Raw genomic sequence first — 18877 nt, 5'->3', positions numbered from 1 at the left:
TAATGATAATAATCAGTTGAGTATGTTCTATACCCTTCGTTACTCGTCATCATGTGGTTCATCACTGGAATTGGATTCATCACCACTATCTTACTCTGAATCCTCCTCACTAGCACTGCCCATGTCACTGTCTACAATCACTTCATTAGCATATGTTTCCTCTTCATCTTCGTCATTTCCAAATGGGTCCCCAGAAATTACAGACTGAGCTTGGCTTAGCTTTGTTGTTTCTTGTTGAAAGAGGCTCGAGCCTTCTGCACACGGCTGTTGTGGCCAAAAGCAGTGGATCTCACTATCTTCACTTCCATCAATAGCAGTTGTAATAGCACGAGACTTAAAAGAATTCTTGATCATGTCAGTAGATACTGACTGCCAACTGGATTTGACCCAATCACATAACAGTGCACAAGAAGGTGGTCTCACATTTCCTCCTCTTGTGTACTCATAATTATTTGGTTGGCTAAGCCAGGCATCCTAGTGACTTCTCATGGCTATTTTGAATGAAGCATTCCATACAACATCTGCAGCTTGAGTGAACTTTGTGCACCCACCAGGAAATATAGCTGTGTGTAGATGTTCACTAGTATGACACATATAAGCATCCCACATGACAAGTCTCTCGTGAAATGAAAATGCTCCAATGAGGCTATTGAGATACTCAATAGTTAGGGCATCGTTCATCCAACCATTTTTGCTAAATGAATAACTATTCCAGGAATTTTCTCAAGAAATTTCATCAGCCATGTGCCTTTACCCTTGAAAACAACAAAAGGCTTTAGCTTGGTACCATCAGCTTTGGCAGTGAGTATAAGTGTAAAGTGATCTTTCTCATGCCTAGTGGTTTTCAGTGGGACAGAGCGTGCACCAGAAATGTTACAGTTGTTTCTAATGGTATGTCTATCCAACACACTGTTTCATCCATTGCAAAAACATTGCCATCTTGGTACTTGTGGTGTGACTGTAGTGAACGGACATGAATTATGTAGTCTGCCAACTTGGGAATACAATCCGCAGGCACTGTTTGGCACAGTGTCGTCCTTCTTCGAAGGGATAGACCCTTTAAATTCATAAACCTTCGTAATCAGCCAACACTTGCCTTGAAAAGAGCATCTGTAGATATAGCCTTTGCTTGATGACGGATCATGTGTCGAGTCACACGAACATGACGGCTGCGCAATTCACATATCCACTCAAACAATTCCTCTTCCATGCATCTCTTGGTCTCTAGCCTTACGCCTAGCACTGTCCAATCGTCTTCTCTTAGATTTTCCTTTCTTTCTTAATGTTAAGAGTTGTTCTTTTTCCAAACACCATTCCCTCACTCGTTTGGTATCGACTCGAAACTCTCTGGCTGCTGCCTCTTTAGACTTTTTTCTCGGCAGTTTTAATCACTTTCAACTTAAACAAGACATCATAAGACTGGCGACGAGACATTACTGTAGAATAGTTAGAAGCTGACACGTGTTGAAGCACATGTCATAAAATGCAAACAGATTAGTACCCCAGCGTTTATTTCAGTGCATGTCATTAGCACCCCGGCATTTAAATGAGCCCCGGCATTTATTATGACAATTCCCTAGCTGTACCTGGTGTATACTTGAGCCCCTGCGTGTATTTGAGCCCAGCTGTAATACGGTCATATATGTGCTTGATTTTGCATGCAATGTAAATTTACATATAGGAATCTATCATTAGTAGAGGGTATAAAGCATAGAACTGCTTTCAAAGCAAGAAATCGGCAGTACTTAATGGACCACAGAAGATATGTTATCTCTCAATAACCTCAAGTTTTAGCTCCAATACTTCACACTATGAAAGCATACTATTATGAGAATCTTTCTGCGTATCAATAAGTGGAAGCAATTTACAAGTCAAAACATATGGTGTTTACAAACAGATGAGAGCCTTGTTTCACCGTTCCACCTAGTGAAGCAGCCACAGCATGGGTATATGATATACTGATACACAGATTTATTCAGACACTATTGTTTATCATTCCTAAGAAATTTTGTGGCTGTTCAACTGTATCTACAAAGAAAAGATCATGTTTGTAACAGGCTGTAAGGTGAGTCACAACAACAAAAAATTATTAGTGGCACTTGTTTTCACATTGTCAAGGTTGTTAATTTGCTGTCAAGGTGAGTTACATTCACCTGAACTGTGTAACAGTAGCTGCTTGTTGTTATTGCTAACAATTCACCTGTTTTGCTTTTATGTTTGGAAACTTTATTATGGTGTAGCGCCTAATTAGCGCTGCTTGATTTACCACAAATTGAGTAGGATATGGCATGTTATATCATATGTATTTGCTATGGCTTTTTGTACGAGTCATTGCTTTATCGCCACCTTAAGCATCTCAGAAGACTACAGCAGATGTCACAAAGTATGACAAAGATCAGTCTTTGCCATGTATGAGACAGCTTGCTGGATGGAAATGATATTAGCATCACAAACAGCTATATTCCTACACTAAAGAACACTATGTTTCTATCAAGACAACTAAGATCATTACACTGCGATACTAAAAGCATTGACTTCTGGCTGAAAGATAAAACTGAATATTTATTCAATGACAAAGGCACACAAAAACTGCAAGATATACCAATGTCATTGTATGATTTAGCTCAAATGGTTAGATGAATGATTCCCTCATACATAAAGTCCTACACAGTGTTACAATAGGTACTAAGCATTTGTTGCTATACGTGTAAGATAGTGCCACACAGTGAAGCTGTAAAAGTTGACACAATTTATGTGCATTTGTGTGCTGCACTGTACATAAATTTAAGATGGCTGATACAAACGAGAAGATTAATAAAGCAGTCACCCAAATACAATAATAATCAAGCAAAATACATTTTAAAAGTATATTAATATAATTTCCCTAAAGTCTGAGATTTGACAATACCCTAGCAGCGTACTCTGCATATTAAGCTCTTTTCTCAAAATATTAATTAGATCACAGATAGGAAATGCTTAAAATGACTTGACCTACTGTCATGTAGGTCCAGCCATCACAAAAAAAGTTTTGATTACACCCCTGCACACTGCTATAGCACCTTGTTGCTATACCCAAGCAGCCTAAATTGTTTGTATTGTTTAGGTGTAAGTCACACTAGACACTACTACACTGTATGATGTGTAGCTGAGACCTCCCACTATGTAGGCATAAGTTTACAAACAGTACTAACCTGGGAGAATCTGAGTATGTATTTCTATGTAATTTCAATCCTCAAACTCTGATGAACAATTTTTTCACAGCTTACCCCGTAGAAACCATCTTGCAAGAACCTGCAAGATCCTGCAAGTCCTTGTAAGACATTATAGTACAAGAATTTCTCGTCAAATTCTTGCAAGAGTAGTTAAAATCTTGCAAGGAAATATGACTGCAGGAATATCTAGTGCAACAATTACTCTATTCTTGCAAGAACATAAAAATCTTGCAAGGACTATACAGATTCTTGCAAAACTTCTTACTTGGATTTTAATTATACACTTGAAAGAATTAAGGGATATGATTTACATACTGTGATGACTAGCTATCTGCCGCATCGAGGAAAGTTCTGGATTAGTAGCTACCCCTGGAGCCAAGCCACTAGTAGTTCATGGACAGAACAAAGATATCCAAGTAATAGCATGTTACAGCAATACATTTTACAGGTAGCTTCAGTACAGGTAGTTGTCATTAATGTTTTTTTTTTCAGTGTTTATAGCTATTAAAGACTGATAATGCCATGCCAAGAGCCTGACAGAAGTCACAGAGTCACCAGAAGGATAAGCTGTCGCAGAAAAATACCGAAATACATTTTAAATTATTAAATACAATATTCTATAATAAGCACATTATTTAGAGTAAAGAATATTACCATAGAAACAGTGTCGAGTGGAGTAGTGAAGAAAGCATTATTTTATTAGTGCAATTCTTGATCTAAAAGGTGACACGTAAGTTTTTACGAATGATTACTGGCCGGTTTCTTCCGGTAGGAGTTATTTCCAAGCTGTGACATCATGACTTACATCATAAAGTGGCTCTAGTGAAAGTTACTGTTACTTGTAGTATGGCACCTTATTGTGACATGGCAAAGGAAGTTTAAAGACTGAGAGGAAAAGTGCAGTATTAGTGCGAGCTAGTTGTGATGGCTATGTTTTAGTGGCCGATCTTTCAGCCCACTATGGTGCAATCTACATGATGGTGCCCTACAACACTGCAACCGTAGTTTTCTAGCGTGAAGGCAAAGAAATTGAGAATTTATCGACGTGTAAAAACATGCGTCTCCGAAGTTCCGTCACTATGCAGAGCCGTCTAGGCAGTAAAATGATGTCTTGCTATAAATTATCTGGTAAGCTAGTTTGTATCATTGCATATTCCGGCGTGACTAGTATCTATATTATACTATAGGTTACAAGTCACTATAGAACAATAATATTTTTTCATACAGAAGGATAGCTACAATACAATAGACATCATAGTAGGCAGTTACATCTTGCCGCTTCCAAGTTGGCTCTTGCTCTGCTTTATCCTGTAAGGAGATAATGTTTAGTTGACATAAGTGAGCATTAAATATTTATTAGTATGGATGCCTCAACATCATTGAGAAGATCCATAAAGTTGAGAGCATTAACACTGTACATAAGGTTGTAAACAAGATAATGCAAGCAATCATCCAATCAGTTGACCTCAACAACAAAATGATGAACTCCAGGTAGTGACTAATACTGTTTTATATATGAGTGCAACTGCATATTACAGGTTACCCAATACAGCATGCAGCGGGGAATTCAAAACCGAAATAGCATTGACATGTGACATATTTTCAATGGATAAACATAGGTAACAAACTATATAGTGATGAAACATTCCTTAAATGTGTTGTTTTCTACGATAGCTGGGAATCAAGTTCTGTACAACAATCAAGAGTTAAATACAACAGCTTGGAGCAAGAGTCATGTCCATTTACAAGATTATGTTCAACTACTAATAAATGTTTTCATATTAATCGATTATCGAATTATAAGTGGCCAGCTATAGGATGCATGCATAAAGCTAATGATGGTCTTGCAAGACATGCAAGAAACCAAATTGCATTAAACTTTCTTGCAGGAATTGTTTTGCAAAATCTTGCAAGAAAAGATATGGCAGAAAATTTATGGCAGAAAATTTCACAATATCTTGCAAGAGTCTTGCAGGATTATGCAGAATTCTTGCAAGAAAAGATCCTTTTTATTGCAAGAATGAGAATCCTGCAGGATTTACAGAAATTTTGCAAGATTTACATCCACAGATCCTGCAGGATCTTGCAAGATGGTTTCTACTGGGTATATACAGTGGAACCTCTCTTAACAATCACTTGAGTTGGGCGGTCACCTCAGCATCATGGCCACATGACTATGGTCCCGACCGATTCCCATTTAGTTTGTATAGAAATAGTTTGCATTAAGCGGTCACCTCTTTAACACGTATAACAGCCAGCTTTTGGAATCCCAAACAGCACTTTGTTATACAAAAAGCCTCTCACAAATTAAGCAACAAGCAACAGCCATGACAGTGAGTAAACTAGTTACATTACTTTATACTTCTATAACGTTTTTTATATTCACAGTTGTGTTCTGTATAAATAAGCTAATAGCCACTCCATGGCTTTGTCTCTTTGTGTTATTCTAATTAAAGCACACCTCATGATATGTTGATTTCCTGAATTTACAATTGTGTAGTTACCAGCTAACTGTCTTTCAAGTCTAAAAACAAAGGTTAAACCACAGCTTTTCCTTCACTGGCTTTGTAGCAAGGTAGCCTAGTAATAATGTCTTCATACAGTGGCCTCTGGCTCTGGTTGCTCATCCTTTCCACTATTTTGTTTATCTCTGTTATGGGTTGACGTTTAGGCATGTGTGAGGAGAACCTTTGTATAAAGGCCAAACATTGGTTGTGGCTGCTTTATAGAGGATATTGAGTTAGGCAGCCACCTCTTTATAAAGACCAGATATTCCTGGCCAGAAGGAGACCGCTTTAGACAGGTTCCACTTTACTCCTAGCATAAACCATGACACTTTTGATACATATCATGGTTAATGGCCAATACTTTAGTCATGCAAATATAGCACAACTGCATAACAATGGAATCTTATAAAAGATGTCTAGCTATAAATCAAATTTTAGTTTTTGTAATTTAAATGTAACAAGAATATACACATCTGCCAAATACACAGTACTTAATTAATTAACCACTTGCTTGCTTCTTTTTTTTCTGTGTGTCAGTAAATTATGTACTGGACAGTCTTTGTTGCAGTAATTTGCTACATACCTTCATTAGAGTTGGGTAATGCACAATGCACTGAATGAATAGCCTTCGCAGCATCAACTAGTTTACCCCATGTAGCCGAGAGGTTCTGTTGCACCCATTTTCGTAACATCACTTTACACCTTTCCTCACAACTGCTGGGATTGTCAACATTGATAATGTTAAGTTGTGAAGGTGAGAATCCTAGGGCTTCTCCCAACTCTCTCCACTTTTCTGCACAATATGGCACAACATGTGTGTTAGTGTCATGTGCCTCTGGTGTGTCATCTCCTGTAACAATACACACAATATAACTACCTAAAATATAAAATGAACCCTGTATAATGGGGATCCCCAATAGAAAATAGCCACTGTTAATCATTCTTACCTGACAAAAGTAAATACATGTTCATGGCAGGCTCGTAGCATATCTAACACTAAAATACAGAATTAAAATCTAATTTTTGATCTGCCTGCCTACCAGCTTCACCACATCACCATGGCTTGGTCGCTGCCCACATGCAGGCTTTACTAGAGATACCTAACCCAACAAACACTCTACGAACATTCCCGTGGTCTAACCTCCCTTGGAAAGCCAGAAGAGACCTATGGTGACTTACAGCCCATTTATACTAGACTGCTAATTCAAACCATTTTGGTACTATTCGATTTGATTAATACGGAAGTGTAAACAGACCACAAATCGAGCCATGCAAATTCGAATTGGGCTACCTACCTGAGGTGGTCCACTTCGATTCAATCCGATTTACAGCTGTGTGTAAACAAAACTGTGAATAAACCCGAAGTTCGATGTGATCATGTGAGCATTAATAACTTTAGCGGCTAAGCACGCAACTCACTGAAAATGACGGTGAACTGGACTGATGCTGAAGTCTTTCAACTGATTAGCTGTTGCGTTGAGGAAGGTATCCAGGAACAACTGGAGGGTTGTAAGCGGAATAAACATGTTTATGAACGGCTGTCAAGAAGCTTAGCATAACATCGAGAAGACGGGTGAACAGTGTAGAACGAAAGTGAAAAACTCCGTCAGGAATACAAGAAGATTAAAGACCAGCGAAATTTGACAGGGCGTGGTAGAACTGATTGGAAATATTTCAACAAACTGGACAAAATACTGGCAGCTCGTCCTGCTACTCGTCCCCCCATTCTGCTAGAGACACTAGATTCACAGTCAGTTCTCTAAGACCATGGTGATGTGGATAGTGATGAAACAGATATAGAAGGATATCAGCAAAGCAATTCACAAGCTGATATTTCAGACAACCAGAGTGGTAGCAGTAGTAGTACTGCCAGTGTGAGTAGTACACCCCCTCCTCGCAGTAGCAGCTCAGTGAAAGAAGATTCTGATGAAATTTTTGTGACAGATAAAGTGGGAATAAAAGGAAAGAAGCGGAAGCAAAGTAAAGGGGAAATACTAGAAGATGTTATGACCAAAATGGTAAAGATGATGTCAGATGGACTGAAAAGTAGTGACAGAATGTTTATGGAAATGGAGGAAAAATGACTTAAGTTTGAAGAGCAACAGAAACGTGAAGAGCATGAGTACCAGCTAAGAATAATTCAGATGCTACAGGGTGGTATGGGAGCCAGTAACATGTACCCTTCTCAATGTCATCCATCTCCCCCAACTGCACCATCAAGTCTATACTATAGCCCTCCTGGTTCTACACATGAGTTTTAAGACATACCATGTAGTATGACATTGTGATTATTAAAGTATGTATTAGTACTGGTATTATAACAGTCATTATAGGAAATAGTAAATGATGTGCATAACCAAGTGTCAAATCAGTGAATACAAAAATACTTAATGATGTTCAAAGTAATTAACTAACAAGTCTCGCACCGTACCACCATCTATGGTTGTTGTAGAAATGTGTGTGTCATCTGGCTGTTCCAAATCTACATCAGCTAGCCACTCTTCATTAAATTCATCATTGTGAATTTCACAAATATTATGTAATATGCAGCAGGCCAGAATAACATTTGGCACATTATCGATGTGCATTTCAATCTTTTTGTTCAATTTTCTTCACCGAGCCTTTAATCTTCTAAATGCCATCTCAACCACTACCCTACCTCTTGAAATCTGATAGTTGTAATGTTTGTGCTATCGTGACAACGACGAGGAGAATGCATACGGTTTGATATGCATACGGTTTGATAAGCCAAGACAACAATGGATATGCTTAATCCCCTATGAGATAAACTGGAATAGTTCCACCCCGTACTGCTAAATCTTGACCTTGAAGTAATTCACCATTAGTAAGTTGGGTATAGAGCATGGAATTAGAAAACACTCGTGCACCATGTACACTACCTGGCCACCCAATACACAGATCCGTAAACAATCCATTGTGATCAACCACAGCTTGTGCTAAGATGGAGTACCATCCCTTGCGGTTATAGTAGTCAGTATGACTCATTGCTGGTGGTGTAATGGGTATATGTGTACCATCAATGGAACCTGCACATTGTAGCATATTCCACTTGCTCTGAAAGCTTTGACCTACAGCTGTTAACTTTTCTCCGGTAGGGAAGTTGATGTACACTGACTTAAACTTATGAATAATAGCCTAACAGGTTTTGTGCACTATCTGACAAACTGTACAACGAGCTTTGCCAAACAAATGTGCAACACTACGATATTCAGAAGGTGTGGCTAGTATCCAGAGTGTTACAGCAACACGTTGCTCAACCAAGACTGGCCTCCTCATGTTAGCATCTGCCTTCTGAATTAATGGCTGTAGATTGTGACAAAGATAATCAAATGTTGCTTTACTCACCCTGAAATTCTCCCTCCAATCACGGGGACTAAAACGATTCAATACAACATCGTCCCACCATGTTGATGATCTGACATACATCCAGACACTTCTAGCATTCCTTCCAAAGAGGAATGAGTATGCTGCTTGCAATAGTACAGTTAATACGATGAAAGTAGCCTTCCGCCTTGCACTACGATGTCGCCTCGCTTGTAAGGAGCGGCTTCGTACTGATTCTTCCATTCTTCATGAAAGAAACCCGTGATAAAACATATGCGATGGCATTTTTACTGGCCTTGTTACTATCACTTTACAAAAATCGATTGTGGTTTTGAAAACTGAAATTAAATAAATCGAATTGTCTCATGTCGTGTAAACGGTGATAGTTGATTCGAGTCAATCCGAACTGAATCACATTTGCGTATTCTAGTTGCAGTGTAAACACAGCAATATTGGTACCAATTATACTTGGTAAGCTACCTAAGGACATCAAACAGAATTTGGCAAGAAGTTCCACTAGTACAGAATGGAAATTCCCAAAGTTCATGTTGGCTATCCTCAGCGAAATTCAAATTTTAGAAACCGGTAGCAATAACTCCTACTAATCTCCATTTACAGCTGCCTTTGTGGTTAGCTCCAAGCTTCCACACATAATATAGGCCATGATAAGGGACCACAAACATGTGTAATTTGCAAAGGGCCTCATACAGCCAACTAATGTTTGACCACCATCACAGACTAGATATTGTCACTTTTGCTTACTGTTTAGGGAGACACAAGGTGAGCAATTGTTCATCAAAACAGTACTGCCATAAGTGCCATCGCCAACATCATACCAGCCTGTGTACTGAGACCACTCCTCTAAAGAAAGAGGAAAATACAAAGACTGTCCCAGTCATCCAGGAAGGACCTTTCTTACAATTGTCCCCCAACCAGTAACAACAGCCTCACTTCACCTGTCTATTGAAGACTGCAGTAGCCACTATCTCAGCTGGAAGCACCTATGTGGAACCACACATCCTTTTTGATGAGGGATCTCAACGATCTTTTCTTACTAAGGGACTGGCAGACCGTCTACAAGTGCAACCACATGATACTGTTGAACTTTCTCTCTCTACCTTGAGCGCTGGTAGTAGCTGCACTAGCAAGTTTGATGTTGCCACAATCAACCTCCATGGTGTTTCTGGCCAGTTGATTACATTAACTGTCATAATCATATCAACTATTATTACACCAATACACACAGCAGATCAGAAATCAAATTCCCAGTCTTCCTTACCTCAATGGACTGTGTTTAGCTCATCCAATTTCTTCAGCAGAACAATTTTTATTACCATGCTGATTGGAGCTGATCAATATTGGAACATGTAGAAGACCATGTGATCAGAGGTTATGGTCCAATGGCTGTAGGATCCAAACTTGGTTACCTACTTTCAGGTCCACTGGATACACCTACTCAAGTGAAGATAGTCACTAACACATTTCATGTTGCAGCTCAACCAACCTCAACTCCAAACCTGGAATAGTTCTGGAATGTGGAGTTATTATTATATATTATAATGTGCAGAACCTCAAAAAGAGTGTGTGGCACAACATTACAAGTGGGTGAGTTGTGGGGAAGGGGGGTGTGACATATTACAAAACAGTTCGTACATACAGTCATGTTATTATAAGTGTTCTTTTGAAGTGATCTAGAGTTGGAGAGTTAATGGTTTGCTGGCTAAGGCTGTTCCACAATCTGATGGCTGACGGGAAAAAGGAATATAAGTGAGTGTTAATTCTTGAGTAAGGGAGCTAGTTGGTATCATACCCAAGGATGAATCAACAAACAGTTTTCGTGATACCTACAATACAGACAATGTTGACTGTTTAGTTGGTGGTTCTTACAGTGTCCGCTTCTCATGGAAGGACAGTCACCCTCCTCTCCCCATCAATTTTTTAATTTGTGCTCACCGCACTAGTTTGTAAACTGGCACTGAACCCTCCCTTGCTCAACAAGTATAATGCCATCTTATCAGATCAAGAACACCGTGGTTTCATTGAGAAAGTGCAAAATTCCATCAGTATCACGAGGTGCCATTACATTCCATACCACGCTGTTCGTAAGGACTTGTCTACTACTCCAATACGTATAGTACAATATATGACTGCAGCTACCATCAAGCAAAGAACCAACCAAGCCTGTCTCCTTACAGGCCAACCCCAACTTAATGATTTGTGCTGCATCACTTTAAGATTCAGTTTTCACCCTGTGGGCATCTGCACAGACATAGAGAAGGAATTTCTGCACATCTCACTTCATGAAGATGATAGAGACTGGACTAGTTCCTCTGGCTAAGTGGTCTGCAGGACCCAGAAAGTGAGTTTGTAACATACAGATTTAAAGTAGTTCTGTTTGGTGCTGTATGTTCACCCTTTACGTTGAATGTTGCCCTACACTGCTATTTGTCTCAGGACAGGTCTCCCACCGCACAGAATATGCTTACCAATCTGTATGTGGACAACATAGTGTTTGGATGTCAATTGGAATCAGAATCTCTCCTTTACTACAACAATGCTCACTATATAATGAAGGGTGCTCACTTTAACCTGAGAAGCTGGGTCTCTAACAGCCACCATCTCACAGAACAAGCATCTAAGGACAAGGTAGTGGATTCCAGCAACCCAGTCCATGTTCTGGGACTACAGTGGGATACACAGACAGACAATCTCTTTCTAATGTCCAAGTCACCAATCCCTAGCATAACCTAACTGGTCATGAAGAGAGAAGTTTTGAGCGAATCCTCTAAAGTCTTTGACCCCCTAGGATTGCTATCCCCCGTGACAATTAGAGCCAAGACGTCATGCAATTATTATGGCAACGCAGCATTGAATGGGATGAACCGTTATCTGATGAGGACCAGCAACAATGGCTCACCATAGCAAAGAATATCTAGGAGGCTATACATCCCAAGACAGTACTTTCATACAGTTGGTACTCCCAAGCAACATAATGGTGTTTTTGCTGATACAAGCCTCACAGCATATGGAACTGTAGCCTTCCTCTATGGTGACAACAGTACATCCTTTGTTATGGCAAAGTCCAGAGTTGTACCCCTTAAACCACTGACCTGCCCAAACTTGAACTGATGGGAGCGCTCACAGCAGCAAGATTACACACCTTTAATTTACAAGCTCAACACCCCCTCAGTCTTTCGACTTACTTCTGGTCAGATAGTCAGATTGTCTTTCATCGGATCAAGGGAGAGAAACAGACCAACATCTTTGTAGCTCATCATATTGCTGAGATCCACAAACTCTCAGGACCAGATTGTCAACAGGACAACCCTGCTGACCTACTTACTAGGGGAATCACCTCTTCACAACTGAAGCTGTCTACTTTGTGGAAACATGCACCACAGTAGCTCACATCCAATGACAGTTGGCCCATTTGAAACTTGTCACCTACAATTGAAATGCAAGCACTGGCTGTTACAGTAACCAGCTTCAGTCCATCAACTACTCTACAGTAGGGTTGGCAATGAAAAAAATTGACCCTCTTTAGATTAACTTGTAACTCAGGGGATGGAGCCTACCAATGGTCTAGTTTTACATGTTGGGTTCGGTAGCAACCAAATGCCTTCCGTTTTGGATATAGCCGTGTCATAAATTTAGATGGATTTCGGCTCATTTTCATAAAAATGGGTAAGAACATATAGAATGTTGTCCATTGCTTTTTTGGGTTATTGGGCGAGGTGCTCTACAAAATACACTTGCTAAAAAGGTGATTTGCTGTACTTCAATTTTCGCTAAAACAGCGCTTGACAGGTCTGCAATTAAAATACAGCAAATCACCACCACCACTGACCCTCCACCACTTTTACTGGTGCTCTATATGTGCGTAACAACCATGCAGAAGAAAAAGTCTACATTTGCCTGTTTATGTGTGCCACAAGCCGTGCCATTCATCTTGAGGTTATAACCGATTTAACAGTGGACACATTCTTACTAGAATTCAGGAGATTCACCAGTCATAGGTCACTCCCACAAACTGTTGTGTCAGACAATGCGTATACATATCTAGCGGCTGCAGATGAACTGCAATGACTTCTACAATCAGAACATCTCATAGAGGTACTTGGAAGGAAAGAGGTCCAGTGGCAGTTTATTCCACAGCGTGCCCCTGGTATGGTGGGTGGTGGGAGTGTCTCATTGGTTTAATTAACATGTCTCTGAAGAAAGTTCACAGCAGATCAAGGATCAGTTTACCAGTATTACAAACACTCATAGTGGAGGTGGAGGCCATCCTCAATGACAGACCCTTGACACATGTCTCTCCAGATCTAAAAGATGCTGAACCTCTCACACCAGCTAACCTCCTACATGGCCGTTGGATCACATCATTACCCCATGAAGTACTGGAAGAACAAGACCTGAATGACCCTACCTATGGCAGCATAACTGATGTAGTACAGAGAGCACAACTGCAAGTCTTTCTCCTGAACCAGTTTCAAGCGCATTGGAAATATGAATACTTAAATTCCCTCAGAGAACATCACAGAACTACAGGAAGTAACAGTCAGCAGATTAAGCCAAGAGATGTTGTTCTGATGTGGAATAAAAGTCCAAGAAGCACATGGAAACTAGCAATCGTTAAAGAACTGATGAGTGAAGGATGGACTGGTGCATGCTGCCTATATCAAGACATCACAGAGGAGAACTAACCGCAAGTTGATACCATTGGAAATCTCAACACCGATGATTGCAGAAACTGAAGGACCTACCAGTGTTTCCCAGAAAGATACACTCAACAAGCCCATAGTGAAGAATACAGCAGATGAACAACCGAAGAGGGTAGCTGCTCAGAGAGGCAGGGAGAGAGTCATGAATTGGGTGAAACAGCTTGGTGCTCCCCCCAAAGATGTCATGGACTGACTGTATAGTTAACTATTATAACATATGTAGCGTATTATTGTAGTATTATTAGTAACATAGGCTTTATTTGGAATGTATGATGTAATTGTGGTCACATGCTTACAAGTCAATAAGATGGAATCAGAGTGCATTCCTCGCAGTCTTGGCTGTATCCGTGGATAACAAAGCAACCCTTCGCTGATCATCTCCGAACCTGTCGCTACTGTCACGCCTACCCTACAGTTGGCATGCTTCGCACACTAATGTAGTCATTATTCCAAATAGCTAATGTCAGTGACCGTGGATACTACATGAATCTTACCACTAGGGCCTTGTGAGAAGGCTTGGTATCTTCTAATGTCTGGCTAGTTACCTATGTCCCTGTCCAGCTTAGCCCCCCTTTCAAGATCCGCCCCTGGTTACTCAAGTAGTAGTCTCAGTATATATGGTACTGCCCAAGTGCAATGTCGCACTTTTGTTCAAGATTTAATTAAGGGGCATGGCAACTGTTTCACTCGTGAGACAGTGTGGCAACTATTTCGCTCATGAGAATCACAGGCAAAACAGTTGCCATGTCCCTTAATTAACAATTTTTAAAAAATCTCGAGTAAAATTGCGAGGGCAAGTGAGTGAGTGTGATGTTAGACTTGGGCAGTACCGTAGTAGGGTTTCCAATGTCAAAATTCGACATCTTCAAAATAATTTGCTAACTACTGTTACATGCTGAACTAACTCTCACTTGAATACAGCTGCAGTGGCGATAAATTCCATTGCCTTCTTGAGGTAGAAATCGATCAAAATATCTGCAAAATCCGAGATTATGAGCTGTAACTCTCAGAAACCTTGATCCTTTATTGCAATACTGGAGTTCAACCTTCCTCTGTAAGTAAACCTTCACCTAATAGCAATGGTAGTTTGATTGGTGAGGTAGGATTCCTGTTGCTGCATCATTTGAGCATGATTTTGGGTTCCAAAACTGGTTTTTGTCTACGCACTCCAAACGAATGACAGTCCTCACACCACAGTAGTAATCATCCATCAACAAAGAAGTCACATACGAAGTATGGTTAAAGTTGAACACCTCTAACCATCTGGGTGAGCACGATATAGAGCAAACTTTGCCGGAAACCACACCTTGACTACACAACTTGTCCACTTAACTGCTTAAAAATAGATATCTTGGTGTAAAACAACTGTATGATCCATAAAGTATAACTAATATAGTCGGTATGAGCCCTAAGCCCTGTTCACCTGAGCCCTGCAAAATATAGTATTATCAAAGAGGTGAACATGTGCCTATTCCCAATGGTTTTGTACAGGAGCAAGCATGTTTTCATGTTGTAAATAAGTTTGCGCGCCTGAATCGTCCATACTAAATGTATGGGATATTTTGAAGCCTCATAACTCACTTGTTCTTGCCCACATCAAAGCACTTTTTTGATTCACAGCATTACAAAAAACCACGAGTTATTAGCAAGAAATGAGGGCTCAGGTGAATGCGAACAGACTATAGCAAGGTTATCATCACTGCAATTCAGTTACAAAAGTACTTAGCCTATTCTATCAGGCTCATATGACTAGGCTTGGGTGTGGTCAGTAATGAGAGTTACAGCTCGTAATCTCGGATTTTGCAGATATTTCGATCCATTTCTATCCCAAGAAGGTAATGAAATTTATCGCCACTGCAGCTGTATTCAAGTGAGAGCTAGTCCAACATGTAATAGCAGTTAGCAAATTATTTTGAAGATGTTGAATTTTTTACATTGGAAACCCTGCATATAGTAAGAAGAATGTAATCTAAAGGTGAAGAAGAAACCAAAGGTGAAACTGACCCTAACCTTAACGCTAATACTACTTTTTACGTCCCCTAAAGTCGAATGCTCGGGACAACTACTAGATGCGAAAATCATATTGAATTTATTTGGTTAATAATTAATACTGAAAGGGACACACCTCCAAAAATATGTAAAATGCTTAAAATGGTGTAAAAACACAGTGATTTTCATGTATTTTCGAAGTGCCCACAACATTACGTAGTGGTACCCACAAAAATGGTCTGTTAATTACTCACATACTGTCAAGTATTGATTGACAGACATTTGTATAGTATTGTAATTTAACATTTCATCACTTATTGCTGTAAATCATATGCGCATGCGTGACTATAGTGAGAACACGTGTTGTAGTTTCCTTCAGCGCTCCTGTGTTCTACGAGCAATCTACCACTATACTTCACATTGGTGCTGTGACCGAAAGAGATGAGTGAGTTTCAACGCCTTCAAGTGAAACGCCGTGGCATTAAGGCCAGCGTCACCAAGTTGATTACGAAGGTGGAAGATATGATTTCCGCCGACCTGGAAGGCATCAACACCCAGTCTGTCTCAATCAGAGTCAAGAAAGCTTATACCTCTAAGGAATACTCCACCTTACTTTCATGGCTATAGCTGCAGCGGATACATGGGCCCAGCACAGTTTCTGAACCCGGTTCGTCACTTTGCCCAATGTGTAATGTATTATGGGATTCACCTGTTACGAAGACCATGTGAATTCACCTTAAACTAATTAGTCTAAACACAAAAAACACTCTGGAACATTGTGTATACTTCAGTAATTCGAGGGAATTGTACAAAGTGTTGTTGCCCTAGAACGGTCCATTTAGTTTAAAGACAAAAGTTAAGGAGAGCCACTTTGAGAATATAGTGCTGCGTGAGTAACTTAGTTTAGAATGACTTTAATTTGTTCTGGTTTCTGTAGGCAGACACCATGTTTCCTAAGCCAACTTTTAGTGTGTTTCTCTTGTTTTTGACCTTACCATGTCGGTAGATATGCAGAATCCCACTAAATTTTATTAGGTTTGCAATCCCTATAGCTAATATCAATATATAAAACCCTTCAGTTCAGTAACCATTTCCTTCTCTTTACACAAAAGGGTGGACACCGCCAAACTAGTCTCGTGCCACCCACCTACTCAATATCAAGTTTATACCAATATGCAGTTGTGCATTCACTGCATTATGGCTAGAATGCCCAAGGGGTCTGACACTTTGTGAAATCTCGTACGCTCCTGCTGTGGAAATCAGAAATCAAGACCTCTAACCTCCGCGTTTTTCTGTAAATTGAAGAATTTTCCCGTAAACTACAGCTTACGTGGGCAGAAATCAGCAGAAATTAACCTGGAAATCAGAAATCACGATAGAAATCTGGAAATCTCGTACAGTCTTTCCGAAGTGTTGGACCCCTCGAGAATGCCTTCAACTACTGTTACGCGCTTGGAGTCTGGCGGCCTTTGTTTGATTGCTGGTATTTCCAGCACTTTAACACCTATTGCTGGGGGTGGTGGCAAGGGCAGTCCATCTAGCCCTAGAAAAAAATGTTATGCGTTTAGTAAATATTCTAATAATTTAGGACAAGTACGGACCTTCGTGACTTAAGAGAAGCAGTGCCAGCAGTAGTAGCTCGATAATAGTGTGTCCAGCATTACAAGAGATAAAGAATGCCTGAATTATTATTGTTATGAAGCCGTTCCCCCTCAGCCCGCGAAAGATATTAGGCCCCTCATTTTATCCCACTCTGTACAAACTAATACGCGAAAGACAGTTCCAACTGTCTATTGTATTACTGACCACATAAAGGGCATAATACATTATTTCATTTCACATCACTTACTCGATTTTCCGCTGGGAATGCTGACGTCAGACATCAAGATCAATCACGTGACAGAGACGCCTGAGTACAAACTCCTTCAAGTGTAGTTTTCTTACAGGACACTGTTAGAGTTCTACTGCGGTTCTAAGAGACCTTGCGCGACAACAAAACAAGTGAAAATCACGTGCAAAAGATTTCGTCCAATCAAATCAATTCATTTTTTGAAGTTCAAACAATAATTACCGCACGTGACGTGTTGTTGTCGTGCAAGGTCTCTTAGAACCGCAGTAAAATCAGTCTGATTACAATTTCTTGGGTGTGGCTTAATCATGTGACCTAATTAAAGTCTCGTGTAATATTTAAGCGCAGGGCTTATGGATTGAAAATTATTATTCAGTAAACTCTAAATCAGTACCTCGATCAATACCTCCTAGAGTTCAAATAATGGCTCGTTCAAAGTAGGTAACACAGGCACTCACTGTAGGTAGATCTGCGACCGCGGTCTAGGTCAAAGGTCAAGGCCACCAAAATCGTGCTAATTCAATGGTCAAGGGTAAAAGCTTCCAACCCACAATCGAAAAGTGCTGAAATATCGTCGCTAAGTCACCGGTCAAAGGTCGAAAAAGGCTCTTAGTCACAGGTCAAAGCAAAATTTCAACCGGTCAAGACTTTGACCGCGGTCGCAGGTCTACCTAAAGCGCGTACCTACGTGACACCCCCTTGAGGTATAGACCTCTTGACTTTTTAGGGTGTGGCACTTATATTTTACGAAATGATCACGTGAACGCGATTTTTGTAGGCAAAAGTAGTGATGTAAACGAGGGGTCCGAAATGTACTCTACTGCGGTAGAAATCAAATCTTCGTGTTTCTCTGTAAATTGGAGACATTTTCCGTAAACTACAGCTCACGTGGGTGGAAATCAGAAATCACAGTAGAAATCTGGAAATCTCGTACGCTCTTTCCGAAGTGTTTTTTGTTTTAGTTTATAAAACAAAACAAAAAACACTTCGGAAAGAGCGTACGGAATTTACTCCCACCTGACCTAATCCAACAACAATCATTACAAATTTAAGTACCAACTGAAATTATTATTACTTTCCCCTACCAATCAGTAATCCCATAGTCAATCATATTGTAAAACATTTTGTATGCATGATTCATATGTGCGTTAATCCTCAAACTGAAGCTACACATTTTTGGAAAATAAAAAAATAAAATAAATAAATAAATAAATAATAAAAGACAAAGCAGCTAAACGTACACAGCCTACACAG

At 39.9% G+C, this 18877-nt stretch overlaps 1 protein-coding gene across 1 annotated transcript in view; it reads right to left on the bottom strand.

Annotated features, from left to right (window-relative positions):
* Positions 1-17796, bottom strand: part of LOC136245266 (uncharacterized) — a 248123-nt gene extending 230327 nt beyond the window's left edge. Inside the window, exons 1-2 of the mRNA XM_066036756.1 lie at positions 17624-17796; positions 6303-6569 (exon numbers count right to left, since the gene is read on the bottom strand). Of these exons, the coding sequence (XP_065892828.1) occupies positions 6303-6569; positions 17624-17657 (301 nt within the window). The 5' untranslated portion in view covers positions 17658-17796. The remainder of the gene's footprint in view (positions 1-6302; positions 6570-17623) is intronic.
* Positions 17797-18877: the final 1081 nt, after the last annotated feature.

This window comes from Dysidea avara, chromosome 15 (assembly GCF_963678975.1).
Source record: "Dysidea avara chromosome 15, odDysAvar1.4, whole genome shotgun sequence".
Classification (NCBI taxonomy): domain Eukaryota; kingdom Metazoa; phylum Porifera; class Demospongiae; order Dictyoceratida; family Dysideidae; genus Dysidea; species Dysidea avara.
This window is presented reverse-complemented; position numbering and strand designations above follow the sequence as displayed.